Source organism: Dreissena polymorpha, chromosome 1 (genome assembly GCF_020536995.1).
Source record: "Dreissena polymorpha isolate Duluth1 chromosome 1, UMN_Dpol_1.0, whole genome shotgun sequence".
Lineage (NCBI taxonomy): Eukaryota > Metazoa > Mollusca > Bivalvia > Myida > Dreissenidae > Dreissena > Dreissena polymorpha.
In genome coordinates, this window is record NC_068355.1 from 107,469,455 (window position 1) to 107,492,425 (window position 22,971).

The following is a 22,971-nucleotide window of genomic DNA, read 5'->3' on the forward strand; positions in this document are numbered from 1 at the left end:
CGCCTTTGTAGATGGTACCGCAAGGACCTGAATGCAGAGCCGCCGGTGTATGTCGCGTTTCCGATCAGCACGCATCTACCAGACTTCATCAGCAACGACAAGGTAAAGGGACGGCACCTCGACCGGAAATAATAATTTATAAATGTTTAAAAAAATCTTTGAATACGTTGTTCATAAGCAATGCAAATAGTGCGTGCATATATTACATTAGTGTTCTATTGTTTTGTAATTAATTTATGCCAACTAAAGTATCGATTATGATTCACGTCGATGATTCTGACTCTACGCCATTGGGCATACTACCGCGACCCGCAAGCCTGCCAATAACCTCTTACATGAGCCTCGGTCTGGGAAAAAGAGGCATACCGCACACGCTAATCATGGAAGACCCTTTCCGCTTAAGCTAGATTTTAGCTGAGAACAGACTTATTTCAAACAAAAAATACCATGCAAGTTAAAGTGTTATCCCTGAGTAGCCTGTTAGCACTGCATATGCTTGTCTTTGGCGACACTTTACCCATTTATGCGTTTAGCCCATTGTCCCCAGAAATATGCTCATTTAATCCGTCTATGAAGGAGAAGAAGGATGCGGCAAAGAAGGCGTGGTGGGGCGAGATGGAGACTTTGCAGCGCACACTGGAGGAGGTGGCACAACGCGTGTTCGACGCCGAGACCGCCCACAAATTCATACGATCCAGTAGGGGGGTATTTACAGTCTCGTATGAACAATAAGAATTTTTGAACGTCATTCGATCGTATTGTGTTACCATAAATATGGAAAAAAGTATTTAGACGAATTAGGTGTTTGTGCGTTTTTTTCTCTATATTTTGTAATCAATTCTCTATATTTTGTAATGTTATTCTCTATTTTGTAATGATACAAATGCGCATGATTAGGACGCACACATATTGTCAAACACTGCAGTCACAGAGACGGAGGTGCACGCCGGGCTGCTGACGGCGGCGGACCCACCGGCCCAGTGCCTATGGCTGAGACGGACCTTGAACGGCATTGAGACGCAGGACAATAGCTATCTGCTCTCTAGATTCCAAGGTGAGCGTCCGCCGATATCACTGATCAACCGATATGCCATAACAACTTTTATAAAAAAAAATAATATTACAACATTGGTTAATGGATATTGTGTTTTTAGTGCTTAAAAAGTGTACATATCACTATGACAACCTTTATGTATTTAGTACATGTACGTTTTTGTCCTACCATTTTTGCATCTTACATATTTTTGTAATGCTAAGGTGTCATTCGCTAATTAATTATCGAATGTTTTGGCGTTATTCTTCTATCATTGCAGATACAGTAACTCTTATTTACAATAGTATGTAACAGCCGCATCTAATTTGTTAATTATCGCTATTATGTTTTACTATGAACGCAAACATACTTACTTAGGGTACGAACAAGCTTCCCGATTAAAATTATTAAAATGCTTTCAAAATCGAATACCACATCAAACGCTAGTTTTGAATTTTACTACCATTGTTAAATGAAATAGGTCAGTGTTGTTCGTACCGTCGGATTTACGTGTTTTCCCAAAGTCTTTGGCAATCCGGATTAAGTCTGTTCTCATAAATTGTTACTGTGCTACTGAAATGACCGTGCATTGCTTCTGTGTAACAGAATGTGGCGACAACAGCAGCGAAGAGAAGGTGCAAAAAGTGCGCAAGATGCACGCGGACCTGACCAGGAGCATGCAGGCAAAGCTAAATGACAGCGTCCTTAGTTACACCGTGGACTGGGACCCAGAAAAAGGTTACCATTGGAACACACGAGCCACAAGATAAAGCTGCTAAACAGAATGTTGCATAGACTGCGTAGCTATGAAATTATGTTATTCGTGGTTTTAAAGATAATAAAATATCTAAAACTACATAACATGTAAGTTGGGTTGACAACACATAATGAGCCTTTAACTAACAGTTAAAGAAATGATTATATAATTATATAGAACAAGCATAGTATGTCATATGTCATGATAGATCATTTTATTCATATCATACAACTAAAACATGCTTGCATGTAGCCACATACACGTTGATTCGGTTGTTTGAGATTCAGAACCTTTTTTAAGGCATTAATCCAGAGTTGGAGTCGCACCGGAATTACCTGAAACAGATGACGGAGGACTTCGTATCCCGGATGCGTGACGTCATCAGTTTGGCAATAACTAGACATCGCCAGATAGACGACCCACTGGTCGAGGAGGTGGTCGAGCATGCGCAGTTCTGCCAGAAGAAATGCGATAGCTTCCATGGGCGAGAAGACTTACGCAAGGTCAGTGCTAGGTTTGAATACTTTTTTTCCAGCTGTAAACAATTCACGACACTCTAGGGGATTGATAACCTAGACGATAATTGATAATTGTTAACGCTTTTCCATGTCAGTCTCTGCTTTTTGCATAAATTATCAATTAAATATCGTCGTAAAGCCAAATATAATATACAGTATACACTATAATTTCTGTCGTATTAGCTAATAAGCATATCTTTATATAATCTTAAATAGAAAAAATGTGCCGTTTCCCTGTTTCTGTGTGCAGTACATAGGCGATTACGTGGCGGGCATGAGTAACGAGCCTCTAGTCCTGCATGGCGACTCGGGCTCCGGCAAGACATCAGTCCTCGCCATGGCCGCCCGCTCCAGTGCCGCATGGGCCCGCAAAAACGCCGTCGTGGTCGTCAGGTACACGTAAACTTCTCGTCAGTGTGGTATTTAGTTACTGACGTCAGCATGATTACAGTCCATAATACAAAGAAGTGTTTTACAGTACGACATACACATGAATGCATGTTCATTTACGGAGTCAATGCACGTGTCTATATGTTGTGATCAAATGGTCTGTGTTTATATGTCTTCATGTCGCCTTTAACCACAATATGCATTTATTAACTCGAGCAAACGTGTGTTGTCCTTCAGATTTATAGGTACCACGCCAAGCAGTTCGAATTTAATGGGTCTTTTGGCCAGCATTACTCAACAAATACGCCGGGCATACCATGTCGACCAGAACGTATCAATGGTAACATAAGTTATAGACACAATACATCATATAAACTCCTACACTGATACAATTACTAGTATTATACAATTCGCAAACTACGGAAAGATCGGTTGCGTGGAACTAATCCAGTGTACATCCATTACTTAAACGTAAATGGTTCAAGGATGGAAATACAGTGTTTAAATGATTATGAAATTGCATGTTAATGTATATATTGAATTCATTTAACGGGTTTGGTATACCCCCTATGTCTGTTGCTGCAGGACCTTCGCCAGCTGGTGGATGAGTTCGCACTGAGTTTATTCTTACCGACCGTGGAGCGGCCCCTGGTGCTCATACTCGACTCTCTCGATATGCTCGACCCCTCGCACAACGCACGCCAGCTTCAATGGCTGCCCATCCGTCTACGACCCAATGTGAAGGTCATCCTGTCCACGTTGACTGACGCCCAGTTCGAGTCGTTCCCGATTCTCAGCTCCATCATCAGAACAAAAGAGAATATTATTAAAGTACCCACGCTTACACAAGCTGATTTTGAAGAAATCGTTGATGGTTGGCTGAAGAAAAGGCGTCGCAATCTCACGGCAGATCAGAAAAAAATGTTGATGCACATGTGTCTTAAATGTCCGTCTCCATTGTTTCTTAAACTTACCTTCGACAAGGCGTGTACCTGGACTAGCTTTGCAGCTCAAAGTGCTACGGTTCTAGAAGCATCCATTAGGACATGCATCGATGGGTTGTTTCAAAGGCTAGAAGATATGCATGGACAAATATTTGTCTCAAGAGCACTCGGATATTTGACTATATGTAAGTATATAATAAAGTCCAAAGTAAAGTAATGATGTAGTAGCAATATGATACAATTTTATGAAAATCGCTACACAAAATGTTCAAAAGAAATGCATAATATGTAAGACATTTATTTTGTTGACATTTCGGTTACACCGATCACTATTTTTGCCGCATTTACAAACAAAATAAAGAATAAATTTAACATCGGTCATTACCGAATAAGATAAAAAAAAATGAACCAAGTAGGTCGACTTCATTATTCGTGAAAACGAGATAAACAACTCATGGTAACGACTTATTTAGTCGTGGGTACAAGTAAGTATGTCGTGATAACGACACAGATAGCCAGTTAATAAATAATTTTGATTTAATGCATTTTTCAAAATGGCTGATAAAAGTAAGACAGACATAATTTTATAAGATAAAAATGCTTTTCAAACTGCATTGAATCTCACTGGTTGATTATGTTGAAAACGCGAGTAAGTAATTTTGTTCACACTGCTATAAAGTCGTTCCCACGAGTAAGCTATGTCATTCCCATGACTTACTTAGCCCTTCTCATGAGTTAATTATTTCGTTCGTTCAAACTTCACAACGAGGTAATTAGTAGTTTTAGTGAATATTTGAGCGACATAAATAGAATCATGCACAATTTTGCCATCGTAAGGACAAGAGTTAGTTATATTATTTTTAATCAACATCATTTTGAAGCTGATTTAAGTAATATCCTTCTGGCGTGCTAGCGCTTTTTAAGTACTGCAACACTCCAGAACGACAAATATACTCGCAGAAACAACAAATAAGATGCTTGTTCTTTTGAGTCCGCTCTTTGGAGACCCGTCAAAAGCTTAAAAGGCGCATAAGAGGCGCTAATACAACAAGTTTGTACATGTATCTGCAACAACGACAACACGAAACATACATTTTTCATTGTTTAGCATTTTGTCGGCGTGCTTACGCCTTTTATTTTTCGCTCTGTTATGTTTTCGGGTTTGAAAATCGCCAACGCGCGAGGAAGCCAAACGACAAAGAGCTGGATTTATACTCTCATTGGGGATGCATGCGTCCTTCTGGCGCGTTGTCGTGTTTGCGACCAACAGATAATCTAATACGCCAAAGCGATAAGGCAGAAGTCAGCCACTATCACTTGATGTGGTTTATGTCGTTTATGTCGTTATGTTTTTCTGTGCGTAGCACGTTCCGGTCTGACTGAGACGGAGCTTGAGGACGTGCTGTCTTGCGACGATGACGTACTAAATGACGTCTACATGTACTGGACACCGCCAATCAGACGTCTGCCTCCCATGCTGCTTCTACGCCTTCGCGACGATCTGAAGCATTATCTAGGTACTAAGGATGCACTACCATAACCTTTCCATAACATTCGGATTAAAACATGGCTTTTTAGGATATGTTACACTTATCGTAAAAACAAAACACAGTCGGCAACTAAGTACTAAGTGGCGCGAGACCACTCAAAAGGTGGGAAATTTAACATATGGGATGCAAAAAAGCTGGCCGCTGGCCGGAGAAACGGGGTTACCGTTTAAGAGGGGTGCATTATATAGTGTTTATCGACGGTCGCGGCACACACTTGCCGCCTACACGGGGCGACCGGCGATGAGGGGTGACCGGAAGTAGGGGTTGGACTGTATTACAAATATTGGTACGTTCACACTTGTACAGATCTATTCATAAGATCAAGTTCAAGTTATATTAACGCAAGTGGATTACCTTCGTGACCAAAAAGATCGTGAATTCGTTACACATTCTATCAAACAAGCTGACCCTTTTAGATACCTGGGTTGTTCTTTTCCATAGTGGACCGCTGTGCTGACCACGTGAAGGTGGTCTCCTGGTACCACCGCCAGTTTATTGAAGCGGCCGAAAACCGCTACCTGTCTAACGTCGCCACCAACAAGAAGCTGCACGCGGCACTCGCCGAGTTTTTTGCCGGAACGTGGGCTGGTACGACGTGTAACATGTATTCCTTTGCATTCTATTTCCTAAGGAGGATTAACTTGCTAATGTATACTGTATGTGCTGTGATAGATTGTACTTCAAAGTTACATACATTTGTATATATTCATTAAACGTTATTCAACAGGAATAAACATATTTTCATATTTTACTGAAGGCCGCGAGAAGGAATACGTGACCCCTAAGAACGAGAAGGGTTCCGCGGATCGCCACGTAACCAGCCAGCCAAACAAGTTTGGAACCACGTACAACATGCGGAAACTAGCCAACCTGCCTTATCACCGTAGCATGGCTGGACAGCTGCAGTTACTCAAAGAAGAAACGCTCTGCAATTTCGAGTTTCTTGTCGATAAATTGAAGGCAACAAATTTATGGTAAACTGACAAGGAATATATATCATGCACAATATCAATGATAAAACGCTTGAGTATATATGCCACCTTTTGTCACCGAATAAGAAGGGCATAAGAATGCATATCAGACACGATTTAAATGCTCCTTTCAGGCAAATCATGGACGACTTTGCGCTTGCGCGCCGGCTCTTCACTGACGACGAAGCCCTAGCGAATATTGACGACGTTCTGCGCCTCTCGCAGGTGGCATTGTTTGACGACGCAAACCAACTCATACCGCAGATTCTTGGGAGGCTGAAACCTAACAAGGTAAGCTTCAGTTTTAGTTTCAAGAAGCTGTGACTTTCGAAATTTCAGTACATGGTTTATTTATGTTTTGCTTGCTTACTTCAGTTATATAATACACTTCATTCGTATTATCAAAACGACGTCAAACGGCAGCACACTATGTCTTATACTAAAAAAAGATGCCGCTTTCTTATACTAAAAAAGCTGTCGCTTTTATAACTTCATACACGTATCAAAGAACCGGTCGTTTAACGGTTCAAACGATTTATAATAATGCTAGAAAAAGTCTACTCACTGCGTGTTACAGAGTAACGAGGCGTTCCTGGCGAAGTGTCGCGGCTGCCCGGTGCCCTTCCTGCTCCCGGACAAGCTAATCCTCACTCAGCCCGGGGGTCAGCTGATCCACTCCATGGCGGGACACAAGGGCGACATCTCCTCGCTCGACCTCTCCGTCGACAGCAAGACCGCGCTCACATGTAGGCCCGTCTACGATAGGCGATTTTTAAAACTTTATTTAACGTTTCGTTTATGTATGAAATGCTGGCTGGCAAAATAGTCTCTTTGTGATCATTATATCCTAAATAGAACACGCGAAAGGAAATCAAAAAAGGTTCAAAACACGTAAACATGTAAAAATGTATATATATTTTGAGTTCACTTGCCTTCGGTGGATTTTGATGAAACGTTAAGTTAAAATCTACAGAAATGTGTTCGTCTCACAATAGGGATACACGAGAAGTAATCCCAATATTCATGTATCAACGTTATCTGTCTCTTTGGTTACCCGCATTGCCTACGCGCACACTTTGGCTTTAGCTCTTTCTGGTCAGGTTTGTATTTACGGTATCTGTATATTTTGTTCCTCGCATTTTCTACGCGCACACCTCGTTATAGACTGTTTGGTCAGGTCTTTATCAACTACCGGTATTTATGTGCATTTGGTTCCCCGAATTGCCTACGCTCACACCCTGTCTATAGTTCTTTCTGGTAAGGTTATCAACTCTTATCTGTATAAGTTCTTTCTGGTAAGGTTATTAACTCTTATCTGTATATTTGTTCCCCGTATTGCCTACGCACACACCCTGCCTATAGCTCTTTTCTGGTCATGTCTGTATCAACTCTATCTGTATATTTGGTTCCCCGTATTGCCTACGCACACACCCTGCCTATAGTTCTTTCTGGTAAGGTCTAATCAACTCTATCTGTATATTTGGTTCCCCGTATTGCCTACGCACACACCCTGCCTATAGTTCTTTCTGGTAAGGTCTAATCAACTCTATCTGTATATTTGGTTCCCCGTATTGCTTACGCGCACACCTTGTCCATAACTATTTCAGCTCATGTTTGTATCAACTATACATGTATTTGTATATTTGGTTCCGTATATTGCCTACGCGAGCATCTCGTCTATAGTTCTTTCTGGTCAGGTTCCGATGACGGCTCAGTGCGACTGTGGAGCACAGAGAGCGGTCAACAGCTGCGTGTGTACGACGGCCTGGGCAAGGTATCCCGCGCCCGCTTTTGCTGTAGGGATCAGTACTTCCTCATCGACCAGGCAAACAAACTCACTCTCAGAAACGCCATCACAGGTGACCGATATAGACAATTGGACTTTTTAATATATCAGTTATTGATTCAGGTAAAACATTTACAGAAACCGTTCGAATACTAGTATATGCAAACACATGCTGTCATTATATGTGGTATAGATGATACACCCTGCACATCTTTTCGTTGGTACGTCCGTTCAACATTCTTACTTGCGTGAATTTTTCATTGTAAGATGACCTTGCCAAATTTTACAACTTGATTTCTTTTGCAGTACTATTACATCTAGCTACCTATACAAATAATACAACACCCGACGACAGGGAATAGGCGTCAATTCTGTGAAATGCTCAACTCAAAAAGAGCATATTAAGCTCCGAGTCGCATTGCGATGTTCATTAGTGATAAACCATGTGTAGATAAAACAAACGTTAATTAATTAATTTCACTGTTCAGGTGAGAAGGTATTTGACCTAAACTCTGTGACGGACGACTACCCGTCGTGTCTATGTGGCGAGAACCAGTCTGTGCTCGTGGTATTCCGTGTGGGCGGCGTCATGGCGCTTGACCTGACCGATCAGTCTACCCTCTTCACGTTCGAGTGCTTCGACGCCCCCGCAGAGGACGGGATGCGATTTGAGCACCCCAGTATTGCCGCAGGTAACACACCTACTAAGTACAGAGGTCTTTAGTTGAACAAGTGAAGTTGTGCGCAGTTAAACATAGATTATATGAACATAGTTAAACAATACGCAACATCGCAGCATTTTCTTCACGTGTCCATTTTACATTGACCATCAATTTAAAAAGACTTAACTACATGTATTTTAGGCTCGCGGAATTATGCGGCGGTTACAACTAAGGATCAAGTGTACTTCGCTGTAGTCGATATCAAGAAGAAGACGTGTTCCGAATTGTTTCGAGGATTTGAACCTTTCAAGGACGAAGGTAATACTAGTAGTATGTGGTATGGGTGGATCAGTGTAGAGGAGAAAGACATACCCCTGTCCATTGATTAAAGTTATTTAGTGTCATAACCGTATAATAACTATATATAAAACTTTTAGACCATAGTATCGAATGCCTGGATCATTTAATTGATATAAAATGTTGTATTTATCAACTTTCTGCAAAATATGTAACTGGCTTATAGTACTGTCAGTGACATAGTTTGATTACTTTAATACGTCTTAATTAGTCGTTGTCGGCTCAGGTACTACTTAAAAGTACCCCGCATACACTTTTGTACCCTGAGTACATAAAATACGCTTACCGGCATCTGGTCATACTCCGGGGTACGGGTGCATGATGACTTTTGTTCGTTGGTATTGCTTCTGTTGTGCAGATGTGGGAGAGGAAATCCAGTATGAGGTGGACGAGATGACATTTACCGCAGACGAGAAACACCTCGTATACAGCAATGTATTTAGCAACGATATCGTCTTCTTTGACTTCCGGTTGAAGAAAAAGGTTCAAATCGTGCGAGGTATGTCTCTTTACTGACTTGAGTTTGCCATTACAATATTTTTAGCATAATCAGTAATAAAAAACAACGTTATTTAATGTTGGATATATGTATTGATTTATCAGAAAACGACAACGATATCCCACAAAAGAATCGCGGGATAAATCATATTACATATCATCACATATCATATTTCAAATACTGATCCCTGTGGTGGTTTTTCAGGCAATCCGGATTACTACACGCGAAGCCTGAAGTGTTCAAATGACTCGAAGGTGATGTATTTCGTCAAATCAACGTTCGTGACATTCTTTGACCTTAAGACGTCGAATCACTCGGACGAGCTGGAGCACACAGTAGACGTGACCCGGGCCTGCACCAACGACATGCGAACAGTGGTCACATCGGCGGAGGACTCCAATGTGCGAGTATGGGACCGCTCCCGCAAGGCGCAGACGATCAGCCAGACGCCTGCTATAGAGGCGAACAGAATACGGTAATATATGAGCCTCGTCCTGGTAAAACTGGGAGATGTACATGGGCGTAAAATGTCAACCCAGATTAGCCTGTTCAGTTCGCACAGGCTAATCAGGAACGACACTTTCCGCGGACTGCACAGGCTTATCTGAGATAAATCTAAGCACATGCATTAAGCCATTTTTTCCTAGAACGCGACTCGTGTATACTTGCGTCGGCGAAGAATGTGAATACATTTGTATAATATTATAATATATATTATTTTTCGCATCCTTGGTGTTTATGTGGCGGGTTCTTTATATTTTAACATAAAACGTTCTGTCATCGGTAAAATACGCTTGTGTTTTGTAAAATCCCGGCTCTAGGATGCTGCATTCACTACCCAACCCCCGCTACGTGCTCGGGTTCGGCTTTAAGAGTCGCGCCAACGACAGCCAATTCCTGTTCGTATACGACCTGGAGAAGCACCGGCCAGTCAGGCAGCGGGAACTGGTCAGTAGTCGGTGATCTGAGCAACTTTCCTAATACAGTATACTTAGTATGTGTATTTATCATATTAAACACGAGTAAATAGAATGGTGCTACTGTTATTGCTGTTCAAGGCAGATGATATAAAATTGAATATATGCCGTTTAATATTTGAGCCGAACTCTGAGAAACGGTGGTTAATGCATGTGCGGAAAGTGTCGTTAAGATAAGTCTGTACCGTCCGCAATTTAATATTGGCCGACACTTAACGCACACTCATGAAGCCCCGTTTTCTCAGAGCGCGGCTGATTTGTAATCGATCAATGTCGATATGTCCTGCAGGATAGCTCCATCCTCCATATGGAGGTCCTCAGTGACAGCGAGGCGCTCATAGTTCACGATGTCGTCCAGAAGATAAAAGTTCTCAAGATAGATACCCTTAAAGTCACTCGGGAATTTCAAGGCTACCTTCCGAGTCGAAAATATAAATTCAAACTTAATAAGAAACGAAATGGCAAGTATCGGTATTTGCAGTTCTACTAAACGCGTGCATGACTTGCAAACACGATTCAATTACCATGCTTGTCATTTTCAGGTACGCATGTCATTTAAGAGTGCCTGTATGTTTGTCTTCGCCTGCGCTTTTAGTTGAGCCTCACTCTGGGAGAACGAGTTTTAATTCATTTGCGTAAAGTGTCATCCCAGATTGGCCTATGCAGTCCGTATAGGCTAATCAGGGACGACACTTTCCGCCTTAACTCGAGTTTTGCTAATATACTTAATTAAACGAAAATACAATTAAAGCGGGAAGTATCGGCCCTGATTGGCTAGCCCAGGCTGACTGTACAGCCCTGATTGGCTAGCCCATGCTGACTGTACAGCCCTGATTGGCTAGCCCATGCTGACTGTACAGCCCTGATTGGCTAGCCCATGCTGACTGTACAGGCTAATCTGGAAAGACAATATACGCACACACATTATGCCCGGGTTTCCTAAAATGCGGATCATTTGTATTGTTCAGATTGCAATTTGTATTTCCAATTACTGGACGTGACTTCCGTATTGTATGTAAAAGGTAATTGCCCCACTACCTGTCATGCCTGTATTTTGCGTCTGTAGAGGTAGTGTGTCTGAGCGGGGGTCGTCATGCGGTGAAGGTGTACGAGATCTCCACTGGTCACGTGACCGCTATGCTGCAGACAGGCACGCAGGATAAACTGGACGGCATCTCGGTATGGGTACGCCGTGTACATGAATGGCAGAGCACTTTGTCTACAAATAATTTGGTTAAAAAATGGATGGATATACCGTGTACCATACACATACCTCACCAACAGTTACACCCGTTGACCCTGTGATGGATTATGTCATTTCAAAATCATTTCTATTTTCAACACATTTTTTGCAAAAATGGTTTTAATTACCTCAATGTATGGAAAAGTGTTAAACTTTTCGAATGTAGTTATAACAATGCATTTCGAATGCGTGATATGTACTCCAACTTGCAAGTCTCTGTGAGCGTTGCTTACACTTCACATGAATGAATGTTCAAGTTAAAACAAACACTTGTAAATGCACAACGTGTTCATATGAGTACTGTCTTGCAGACGTGCAGCCCGGGCGATCGTCTGGTCGCCTGGAGTGAGGATAGTGGTCGTCTGTTCGTGTTCGATCTAGCCAGACGCAAACTACAAAAAACCATAGAGTCGCGACACACCGCCATGCTAGATGAGGAGGGAGTGTTGTTGCATCCCAGCGGAAACCACGTTGTCTTCAAAGTAGAAGGTACATCCCGCTATCTTAGCAAAGCTTTATACCGACACATTAGCATTTAAAGGATGCAGATGTAGCAAATAAAGCTAACATCATATTGAAAGCTGGTACTAATTAAAAGATAAAGCAATAATCCATTATTTACTCTTATTAATTTAGGATGTCATTTACCTCGGGAAACACGACGCCATCCAAGTATGAATACAAGAAACCGCAATATACATAATACAAAAATCGTTTGATATTCACAGAAGAGAATTTTGAAGTGCCGATGTCGATAATGGCAAGTTATATGTCCTTGTACTAATTTAATGTGCAATGTATGGCGGCATCTCGCTTTAATAACTCCAGTTAGTGCGGTTATTCTAATTTCTCTAAAACGGCCTGAATAAATTAATGTGGATTGTTCAATATTCATGCTTCTTGATCAATCACTTACAACACTTCACATATTAACAATATATACATGTATTTCCTTTAATTAGCTTTACGAGGTAAGGTCGGTGTTCTAAATGTCGTCACATTTCTCCCCATTATGTTATCCATTTAATATTCACTTATATAATGTGCCTGTGTTTTGTATTTGATTGAAGTGCTGGGTGTGATGTGTCATCAAATAGTTTTCACAATTTTATGCTCGCAACGAATCGCCATTTGTTTTCTTTAAACTCGTTTATTAACCAATTGCTCGGTGTTGTATTATATGGTATCAGCAGTTCGTGTATTGTTGGTCATTCACATATAGCTTCAAGTTTATCTGTCTGTGATTCGCCGGTTCTTACGATATTTTTTGTTCAGATTTATGAATCTTGTGATATATTATGTAAAGTTAAATTTCAGGATTACCTCCTCAAGACAAATACGAACAAGCTGAAATATACCTAGAAGTATGGGACACAAATAAAGGTAGACAATCCTTAGTTGTGTTCTCAATTCTGACTAGTGTTGGGTGCATCTTCTACAACAAAGCCATTGGTATTGAAGATTTATATTGTTTGTCATTACACATCCATACATCTTATTTGGCATACCGATACGCATCCACATAACCAGCCTTTTCTTTAAACAATTAAGTCGCAATCGAAATATTATTTAATTAAACGCAGTACATGTATAACTATAACCCATGCTACAATTCTTGTGGATACTGTGCTGTATCACCACATATTTACATACGCTCTTGGTCAGGTTCGCTGGTGACATCCCTAGTCGACGTTGAATACCACAACCGCTACTCCTCCAGTAAGGACCGCACCGGAAGTTCGTGCGCAGTCGACATGTTTGAGTTCCTGGACGACAGCCGGCTGCTGAGCACACACGACGATTTCATCTTGAGAGTATTCAACATTCAGTCAGGCAAGATAATGTTGTACACTTTTGTGATTTGCTCACTTACTACAACCAGTAGCTATACTTGCATTAGCCTGCTAGGGTTAAATACTTGTATTCAGTGGGGATGGCAGATCTATTTAAACTGACATTTTTTTCGGCGTAGCTGTTTAACATCATTTTTGACCTTACCTGACCTCTGTAAGTGTCCAATAAAATTCAAATAAAATTTCCCGCGGTAAGACACGAATGAATACACTTTATTTATTCCATTGGCTGATTTGAGCATACCACCAGAACATTGGCAACATGACCGCGTCTTTGTAACACTGTTTTACTGCGTGTTCAGCATGAAACAATTTTATCTCTAATGAAAAGGCTTGATAGATAGAACAGGTTTTACACTAAACTCTTGACATCAATACAGTTTGTGCGTGCACCTTTTATTTTCAGAGGATTGTCAGCGCCAGAGCGTTTGTACTTAAAGACTATGTTCTTATATTTAGTAATTACTTCCATATTCCTGTCTGTGTACTAGTATATTTAAGTTCATAAAACTATCGTTTTTCCCTATCCTGATATTCGTTTTGGCCTAACCATTTTAAATTGTTTTCGATATTGAACATTTAACATGTAAAAGTATTAAGTTTAAACAAGCCGTCGTTCCAGCAGTGGAAGCGCGGCCTCACTTTAATGCATTGCATTCCAACCCGCAAGGTATCATGGTCAGTTCGAGGCCAGTAAAATAATCGTTATATAATATATAGACGCTATCGCGTGAACTAGGTGAACTGGAATTTTCCTTAGACCAGAAATATGTTAAATGAAGATATTCAGCGATATAATTATGGTATGTCAATACATAATAGATTCTTAATGTGTTTTCAACAATACCATGATAAATACTATTTTTGATTAATTTAACAAGAATTATTCCACCATATTGACTAATGTCTTCAGCATGAGCGTGATGATTCTCGATACTGTTAATAATCGAATCAAATAGCAATGCCCGAATAACCACTAAAACAGGTTTGTTCGAAGAACGCGCGTATAAATATTTAAAATATGTACGGATACTTCGCGTGTGGCCGGTTGACTCATATATGTTTTGATTTCACTTCCATTCTTCTTTTGGTTTTCGGTTTTGTATCTATAGGTTTATGACCAGCAATATGTAATAATGTTAAATAAGCCGCAAAAACTCCGCGTAACATCCCGTACTGCGTGTGATGCAGCTAAGAACTGCACAGAAAAAGACATTCGCTATCTTTGATGTTATTCATTGAACTTTTTACCTTTCACCAACTCCAACCACAATCAACGCCGTATATCTTTTTTAAAAAATATTTCTTGTTTGTTGTTAAAACGCCATTCGCAAATTTATATCATTTGAAAACCCTAATTGATGTTATTGTCTATTTCATCTTTACAATTAATAATATATTATACATGTAAACAATACAAAACGAGAGGCTTCGGCTGACATCACTTAATGTGTCAATTTATACACGTTTATTCCAATTATTAACTTAGCTGGTTATGTTGTGTGGTTTTATGTTATTCTTATGTACAATGTTGAATTTTAGTACCAACATTGCTGTCAAGCTTAAAGCTATAAAGCGATTTAAACGAGTATATGAAACTACACTGACAGTGGATATGATACGTGATACGAGTTGTCCACCCTTATATTGCTATTTAAATACGTGCAGAATAGACTACATTTAGTATTTAAAATTTTCTAAGAAAACCGATCACACATCAAACTGTTTGGCTAATGGGCTTTTTTTAAACCCTGCATCATCTTAAGTGTAGCATTATCCCTATGGCAGGAAATCTGCTTCATCGCGTGTTCGGCCACCGTACTGCCGTTGAGATCGTGTACAGCTCAGAGGCCCCGTACGTCCTCACCTACGGCAGCTGGACAGAGGAAATGACGCTGCGTCTCTGGGACAAGAAAACCTTCAGCGAAATAGCCTCCTACACCCTCGATAGAACGGTAAGCCTCCTACTCCCTTGAAAGACCTGTAAGCCTCCTACACCCTTGATTGAACGGTAAGCCTCCTACACCCTTGATTGAACGGTAAGCCTCCTACTCCCTTGAAAGACCTGTAAGCCTCCTACACCCTTGATTGAACGGTGAGCCTCATACACCCTTGATTGAACGGTAAGCCTCCTACTCCCTTGAAAGACCTGTAAGCCTCCTACACCCTTGATTGAACGGTGAGCCTCCTACACCCTCAATAGAACGGTAAGCCTCCTACTCCCTTGAAAGACCTGTAAGCCTCCTACACCCTTGATTGAACGGTAAGCCTCATACACCCTCAATAGAACGGTAAGCCTCCTACTCCCTTGAAAGACCTGTAAGCCTCCAACACCCTTGATTGAACGGTAAGCCTCATACACCCTTGATTGAACGGTAAGCCTCATACACCCTCGATAGAACGGTAAGCCTCATACACCCTCGATAGAACGGTAAGCCTCCTACTCCCTTGATTGAACGGTGAGCCTCATACACCCTCGATAGAACGGTAAGCCTCCTACATCCTCGATAGAACGGTAAGCCTCCTACACCCTTGATTGAACGGTGAGCCTCATACACCCTCGATAGAACGGTAAGCCTCCTACATCCTCGATAGAACGGTAAGCCTCCTACACCCTCGATAGAACGGTAAGCCTCCTACTCCCTTGAAAGACCTGTAAGCCTCCTACACCCTTGATTGAACGGTAAGCCTCCTACTCTCTTGAAAGACCTGTAAGCCTCCTACACCCTTGATTGAACGGTAAGCCTCCTACTCTCTTGAAAGACCTGTAAGCCTCCTACACCCTTGATTGAACGGTGAGCCTCATACACCCTCGATTGAACGGTAAGCCTCCTTCTCTCTTGAAAGACCTGTAAGCCTCCTACACCCTTGATTGAACGGTAAGCCTCATACACCCTCAATAGAACGGTAAGCCTCCTACTCCCTTGAAAGACCTGTAAGCCTCCTACACCCTTGATTGAACGGTAAGCCTCATACACCCTTGATTGAACGGTAAGCCTCATACACCCTCGATAGAACGGTAAGCCTCCTACTCCCTTGATTGAACGGTGAGCCTCATACACCCTCGATAGAACGGTAAGCCTCCTACATCCTCGATAGAACGGTAAGCCTCCTACACCCTTGATTGAACGGTGAGCCTCATACACCCTCGATAGAACGGTAAGCCTCCTACACCCTCGATAGAACGGTAAGCCTCCTACTCCCTTGAAAGACCTGTAAGCCTCCTACACCCTTGATTGAACGGTAAGCCTCCTACACCCTTGATTGAACGGTAAGCCTCCTACTCTCTTGAAAGACCTGTAAGCCTCCTACACCCTTGATTGAACGGTGAGCCTCATACACCCTCGATAGAACGGTAAGCCTCCTTCTCTCTTGAAAGACCTGTAAGCCTCCTACACCCTTGATTGAACGGTGAGCCTCATACACCCTCAATAGAACGGTAAGCCTCCTACTCCCTTGAAAGACCTGTAAGCCTCCTACACCCTTGATTGAACGGTGAGCCTCATACACCCTCAATAGAACGGTAAGCCTCCTACTCCCTTGAAAGACCTGTAAGCCTCCTACACCCTTGATTGAACGGTAAGCCTCCTACTCTCTTGAAAGACCTGTAAGCCTCCTACACCCTTGATTGAACGGTGAGCCTCATACACCCTCGATAGAACGGTAAGCCTCCTTCTCTCTTGAAAGACCTGTAAGCCTCCTACACCCTTGATTGAACGGTGAGCCTCATACACCCTCAATAGAACGGTAAGCCTCCTACTCCCTTGAAAGACCTGTAAGCCTCCTACACCCTTGATTGAACGGTGAGCCTCATACACCCTCAATAGAACGGTAAGCCTCCTACTCCCTTGAAAGACCTGTAAGCCTCCTACACCCTTGATTGAACGGTGAGCCTCCTACACCCTTGATTGAACGGTAAGCCTCCTACTCTCTTGAAAGACCTGTAAGCCTCCTACACCCTTGATTGAACGGTGAGCCTCATACATCCTCGATAGAACGGCACGCCTCATGTACCCTTGCTAGAACAGTAAGCCTCCTATTCCCTTGTTAAAACGGTACGCCTTCTCCCTTGATAGAACGGTATACCTCCTTAACCCTCGATAGTTGGCAAGCCTCCTTCATCCTCGATAGAACGGTAAGACTCATACAACCTCGATAGAACGGTAATGCATGGAAGAGCATCCCATTTGGAAGGAACACATTACATTAACAGACATTGTTTAAATGCATGAACTGAAGCAAAACGTATGTATCAACAAATAAAAGAACATATTCGTTCAAACTTGTTTATGCCTGTGATTTTGGTGCTACGTGAACAATTGCATCTGCTAAGTTTCCCCTAACCATACAGTTTATGATGTTTTGCACTTGTTCACGACGTTTACACCTGAGCAGGTGAACAACCTGGGCTACAGCTCGGACTGCAGGCGCATTCTGGGCACCATCGGAAAGCCAGCTGAAGTGGTAACATGGAGCCTACACAACTTTCCAGGCAGAACTTCAGAGGAAAAAGCTAGCTACGAAGAACTGTTCCATGGTCAAGGTAAATCGAGAAATAAGTTTCAATTTTAATAAAATGTGAAAACCTCCAGACATATTCTTCTACATTCATACCGGGTATTGAGCGCAATAACATTTCGTTCAGAAGAGAACACACCTATTGGCATGTATTTTTGTAAGTTTATATTGTTTATACCATACACCACGTGAGGTCAAAGCAGCATATGGGAGAATCCATCTGTTCTATTTGCAGATGTCAGTCTTACTGATATTCTGATCTCATATATTTTATAACCTGGTTTTTGCAGACGCAGGAGGTTTCCTGGAGCTGGTCGGTGACGACGATCAGGTGATCTTGGATCCCTCTGACCCCGACCAGGATATGGAGGAGAACACGTCTGATGACGATGACGATTTTGTGTGACCTTCAGTATCACAAACCCCAGCACAAGTGTGTGTGGGTATCAGTGTTTACAGAAATAGTGTTGTTCTGAATTGACGTTTGTGTGCATAATAGGCATGATGTGTTACTATTATCTCATGATACCGTTTTTTTTTTGGTAGTTGTAATTCTATGGCCGGTTTAAGTGCCGTTTTGAATTAAGGTTACTAAAGGGCAGTATTTTTGTATGGGTATCAAGGAAATGGCTGTAATAGTTTTACAAGTTTTAAAATAAAATGTCCCTTATTATTTCGAGTTGTGTGTGCCTCGATGGAATCTACACAACTTCATTGATATGGTTTACTTATTACTCTCAAACTTATTCAAGTAGATTCATACACAATGCATTTGCAAATCTTACTTCCTTTAGTTACTGCATCAATTTTACAACTGAAACAAACCTATGTCGTTCAGAATACTTTTGCTATTATCCTCTACTTGCAGCGCTCCTGAGAGAATGGGAATGTAACATTTTAAATACGAGTACATATTTTTTTACATATTTAACATTACTGTTTTACTATTTCCTTAAAGCATCTCTCATACCTGCCATAAACACTGGAAAGCTTTCTAACAACAGTTATTAATACAAGAGAAAAAACAACTTTCCTTTGCTATATTTTTAATACCACTGACTAACAAAATAAAATATAACAAGCAAAGTCGTTGAATTGATATCACCTGCCAAATGAAAATGTTTATGGATGGGTGCAAATCTCTTGATATATGGCATTATAATAAAAAATAATTAAGTGTAGGGTAACTGTTTTTGTGCATTGCAATTCACCTCATTGATAGCAATACACCCAAGAAGTTTCATGATGAAATCTTGTAGCATATCTGAGGTAAAGAATTGTTATGTAACATCATACAAAAACAACATTGGGCAATAACTATTAGTTAAGAAAGTGTTGGGTTTTGGTTCTCGTGCATGGTACCTCTTCCCATTGATTTCTGCACACCCATGAAGTTTCATGTTGAACCGTTGTATCATATCAGATATAGTTATTAAAAAATTCAATTAAACAAAAACAACAAAGGGATATAACTCTTATTTAAGACAGTGAAATATAGCATTGCAAAGTAACACCAGATAAAAACAACAAAGAGCAATAACTCTTGTTAAAGAAAGTATAGGGTTGTGGTTCTTGTGCATGGCACTTCTTCTTATTGATATCTATACACCTATGAAGTTTATGTTGATATCATATAGTTTCTGAGATATAATTCTCAAAAAATTGTGACAGAAGGACTGACTAATGGACATACAATGCCATTTCTATATCCTTCCGCCTTTGGCAGGGAATAATAAATAAGACTGCTCTAGACTGTCAACTAAATTTTGATCAACATATAGGAAAAATGTAGGAATGTCTTCTTGACAGCACATTTTTCATTTATACCAGGACTTCTTTGTCTATAACAAGTTTCTTAATTTATATTGATTGTTAGCAGCATTTCTTAGTAAACATTTGAACTGAATGCAGTTAAACATGAAAACCGAACTCGGCCTTTGACACACTCGGGGCTTTCAGAAACCTTTGAAAACTGAATAACTGAACTTTTTGGCCTCTTTATACAAATATGGACTTTTTGAATTACAAAGTTTGTATATGTATGTATGCATAAATTAACAAGATGTGTTTGTGAAACACAATGTCCCCCTATATGACGTTTGACCTTGAAGGATGACCTTGACCTTGTGAAGGATGACCTTGACCTTTCACCACTGAAAATGTGCAGCTCCATGAGATACACATGCATGCCAAATATCAAGTTGCTATCTTCAATATTGCAAAAGTATTCATAAAATAAGTGATTTGGGCCACATATATTTGACCTCTGACCTTGAAGGATGACCTTGACCTTTCACCACTCAAAATGTGCAGCTCCATGAGTTGCACATGCATGCCAAATATCAAGTTGCTATCTTCAATATTGCAAAAGTATTTATAAAATAAGCGATTTGGGCCACATATATTTGACCTCTGACCTTGAAGAATGACCTTGACCTTTCACCACTCAAAATGTGCAGCTCCATGAGATACACATGCATGCCAAATATCAAGTTGCTATCTTCAATATTGCAAAAGTATTCATAAAATTAGCGATTTTGGCCACATATATTTGACCTATGACCTTGAAGGATGACCTTGACCTTGAACTTTCACCACTCAAAATGTGCAGCTTCATGAGATACACATGCATGCCAAATATGAAGTTGCTATCTTCAATATAGCAAAAGTTATTGCAAAATGTTAAAGTTGGCGCAAACAGACCAACAGACCAACAGACAGGGCAAAAACAATGTGTCCCCCACTACTATAGTGGGGGACATAAAAACTTTTACACGATATACGACAACACAACACATTATGTAGAGCTTTTATTATACTTCAATCACTTCAAAACAGTTGGAACTCGACCAGAGGCAAGTTGCCAAGTAAATTTAAATAAACTCTTGACACGAAGGTAACAATTTTAAAAGTGAATGAATGTAAAATGCTGAACCAGTTCCCAACTTTAAGCATGTGATTTAATTTTCCATCAATAATACATTCATAATAACACTTTTAAATTACGAAATTTAATCATAACAGGTATTTTTTTATATTATTTGAACGATATGCAGGTATACTGATAATACATGATAAACAGTAGTTTAAATATTTTCTCAAGTTCTCTAGAAAATACAGAGAAAGTTTGGAAAATTTTGTAGGAGAAATATAACAGTGGATCATTTCATTCTGGAAGAAAAGTAATAAATAACAATTACTTGTATGAAATGTAATTTATTTACTAAACCGTATACAGCTTTTTTTTAAAAATCAACATCAGTTTTTCTTAGCATGTCCATAATGATAAGTGTCAACTGAGACTAACATACTGTGACTTAACACTAAATGTGAGTTTGATGTGAGCATACTGATCATGAGAATTTGTAATATGCACATTCTTGTTGTGCTGTTCATAGAAAAACTGAAAATTCATAAATCACCAAATATGGCAAAAATATTCACTTTTTGCAAAGGCATTTTTCTGCTACAAACATAATAAGCATTTATATCTGCTTAGGTTTAGAGTTGCTGAAGCGGTACTTGTGTTTCAGGAATTTCATTTTCTTCTTCAAGTCGTCCGAAAGTTTCTGGCGTATGACGCGCAGCGTGGTGCTCATGTTTCCAGCAAACAGCACCAGGTGGATCACACTCAACACCAGCACCTACACACATCATGTGGAAAATGTCACATAAAATACAGAATATTGCAGTAAAATATCTGTATCAAAATAAACCTTCAGTTGGTTACTTGGTCTTTTTTCTGCCAGCCCTTAAAGCGGGTCAATACATGAATTAAATTGTCAACATAACTTTAATTCACCAAAAGTTTGCAATATTTTTATTTGATGAATAATTTATGCTTTAACAAATGAAAGCACATCAAGTAACTTTTAATTTAAAGAACTTAAAAGAAACATTCCACCCTGTTCCTTAAAAGCACTCTGTAACATTCAGATCCTAATCTTACATACTTATAAAATGCTTACCTGACAATTAACTCTGTCAGAAATCAATACAAAGAAACCTATCTTAAACAAAGACAGTGGAAACGGTTCAATCAAACTGTTTTCAAAGGTGTTCAGTTTATCCATGTTTTTAGCAAATGCCATGTCAATTAACATAATTAGTTTAAAAAACCACAACATAATGTTAATTGTTTACAATTGTAGTAATGTTTATAATTTTTCAGTATATATATTATTTCTTGTGAGTCAAAACCTGTGTATGATGTACATAAAACAACATGCCAAGATATCGATATCAAAGGGTATGCCTACAACAGGCTGCCATTTTGCATTGCACCTGCCACTCTGTGTACTGACCTGCCATTCTGTGTACTGACCTGCCACTCTGTGTACTGACCTGCCATTCTGTGCATTGTGGATCCCTGCTCAGCATGAACAGCACCACTGCGTTGTACAGCTGGAACAGCTGCATACAACAAACACTATTGTAATAGCTTATCACACCAATAAAGCTGATGATTGTCACACACAAAATTATTTTCATCAATGATTGTAGAGTCTTTCGAACAAATTTTGTGCTATGAAAAATTGCATTATCAATGAGATCGTGGATGACCGTAATAATAACTTTATTCTCCTGATATTCCCTACCAAGTCTGTGATATTCCCTCCCCAGTCTGTGATATTCCCTACCCAGTCTGTGATTTTCCCTACCCAGTCTGTGAAACACCCAACCCAGTCTGTGATCTACCCTACCCAGTCTGTGATATTCCCTACCCAGTCTGTGCTTTTCCCTCCCCAGTCTGTGAAACACCCTACCCAGTCTGTGATATACCCTACCCAGTCTGTGATATTCCCTACCCAGCCTAACAGCATGTTTGGCTTTTATTCCAAATAAAGTATCAATTATTGCGAATGTTACAGAAATCAAATTTGGGTTTTAAGACGATTCAAATGTTGAACAGA

At 40.3% G+C, this 22,971-nt stretch overlaps 2 protein-coding genes across 2 annotated transcripts in view; one reads left to right on the forward strand and one right to left on the reverse strand.

Moving 5' to 3' along the window:
* LOC127843193 (uncharacterized) overlaps nt 1-18,731 on the forward strand; it is a 32,668-nt gene extending 13,937 nt beyond the window's left edge. The window contains exons 7-33 of the mRNA XM_052373060.1: nt 12-102; nt 577-697; nt 926-1,054; nt 1,640-1,771; nt 2,091-2,293; nt 2,559-2,701; nt 2,936-3,038; nt 3,284-3,827; nt 5,007-5,159; nt 5,634-5,780; nt 5,950-6,166; nt 6,298-6,454; nt 6,741-6,909; nt 7,861-8,022; nt 8,438-8,641; nt 8,813-8,929; nt 9,327-9,467; nt 9,672-9,942; nt 10,289-10,415; nt 10,734-10,905; nt 11,511-11,623; nt 11,999-12,176; nt 13,005-13,070; nt 13,353-13,520; nt 15,329-15,495; nt 17,936-18,083; nt 18,349-18,731. Coding sequence (XP_052229020.1) covers nt 12-102; nt 577-697; nt 926-1,054; nt 1,640-1,771; nt 2,091-2,293; nt 2,559-2,701; nt 2,936-3,038; nt 3,284-3,827; nt 5,007-5,159; nt 5,634-5,780; nt 5,950-6,166; nt 6,298-6,454; nt 6,741-6,909; nt 7,861-8,022; nt 8,438-8,641; nt 8,813-8,929; nt 9,327-9,467; nt 9,672-9,942; nt 10,289-10,415; nt 10,734-10,905; nt 11,511-11,623; nt 11,999-12,176; nt 13,005-13,070; nt 13,353-13,520; nt 15,329-15,495; nt 17,936-18,083; nt 18,349-18,464 — 4,459 coding nt within the window. The 3' untranslated portion in view covers nt 18,465-18,731. The remainder of the gene's footprint in view (nt 1-11; nt 103-576; nt 698-925; nt 1,055-1,639; nt 1,772-2,090; nt 2,294-2,558; nt 2,702-2,935; nt 3,039-3,283; nt 3,828-5,006; nt 5,160-5,633; nt 5,781-5,949; nt 6,167-6,297; nt 6,455-6,740; nt 6,910-7,860; nt 8,023-8,437; nt 8,642-8,812; nt 8,930-9,326; nt 9,468-9,671; nt 9,943-10,288; nt 10,416-10,733; nt 10,906-11,510; nt 11,624-11,998; nt 12,177-13,004; nt 13,071-13,352; nt 13,521-15,328; nt 15,496-17,935; nt 18,084-18,348) is intronic.
* Nucleotides 18,732-20,855: 2,124 nt separating this feature from the next.
* The window catches only part of LOC127843258 (ion channel TACAN-like), a 39,902-nt gene continuing 37,786 nt past the window's right edge, over nt 20,856-22,971 (reverse strand). The window contains exons 11-12 of the mRNA XM_052373129.1: nt 22,403-22,471; nt 20,856-21,702 (exon numbers count right to left, since the gene is read on the reverse strand). Of these exons, the coding sequence (XP_052229089.1) occupies nt 21,544-21,702; nt 22,403-22,471 (228 nt within the window). The 3' untranslated portion in view covers nt 20,856-21,543. The remainder of the gene's footprint in view (nt 21,703-22,402; nt 22,472-22,971) is intronic.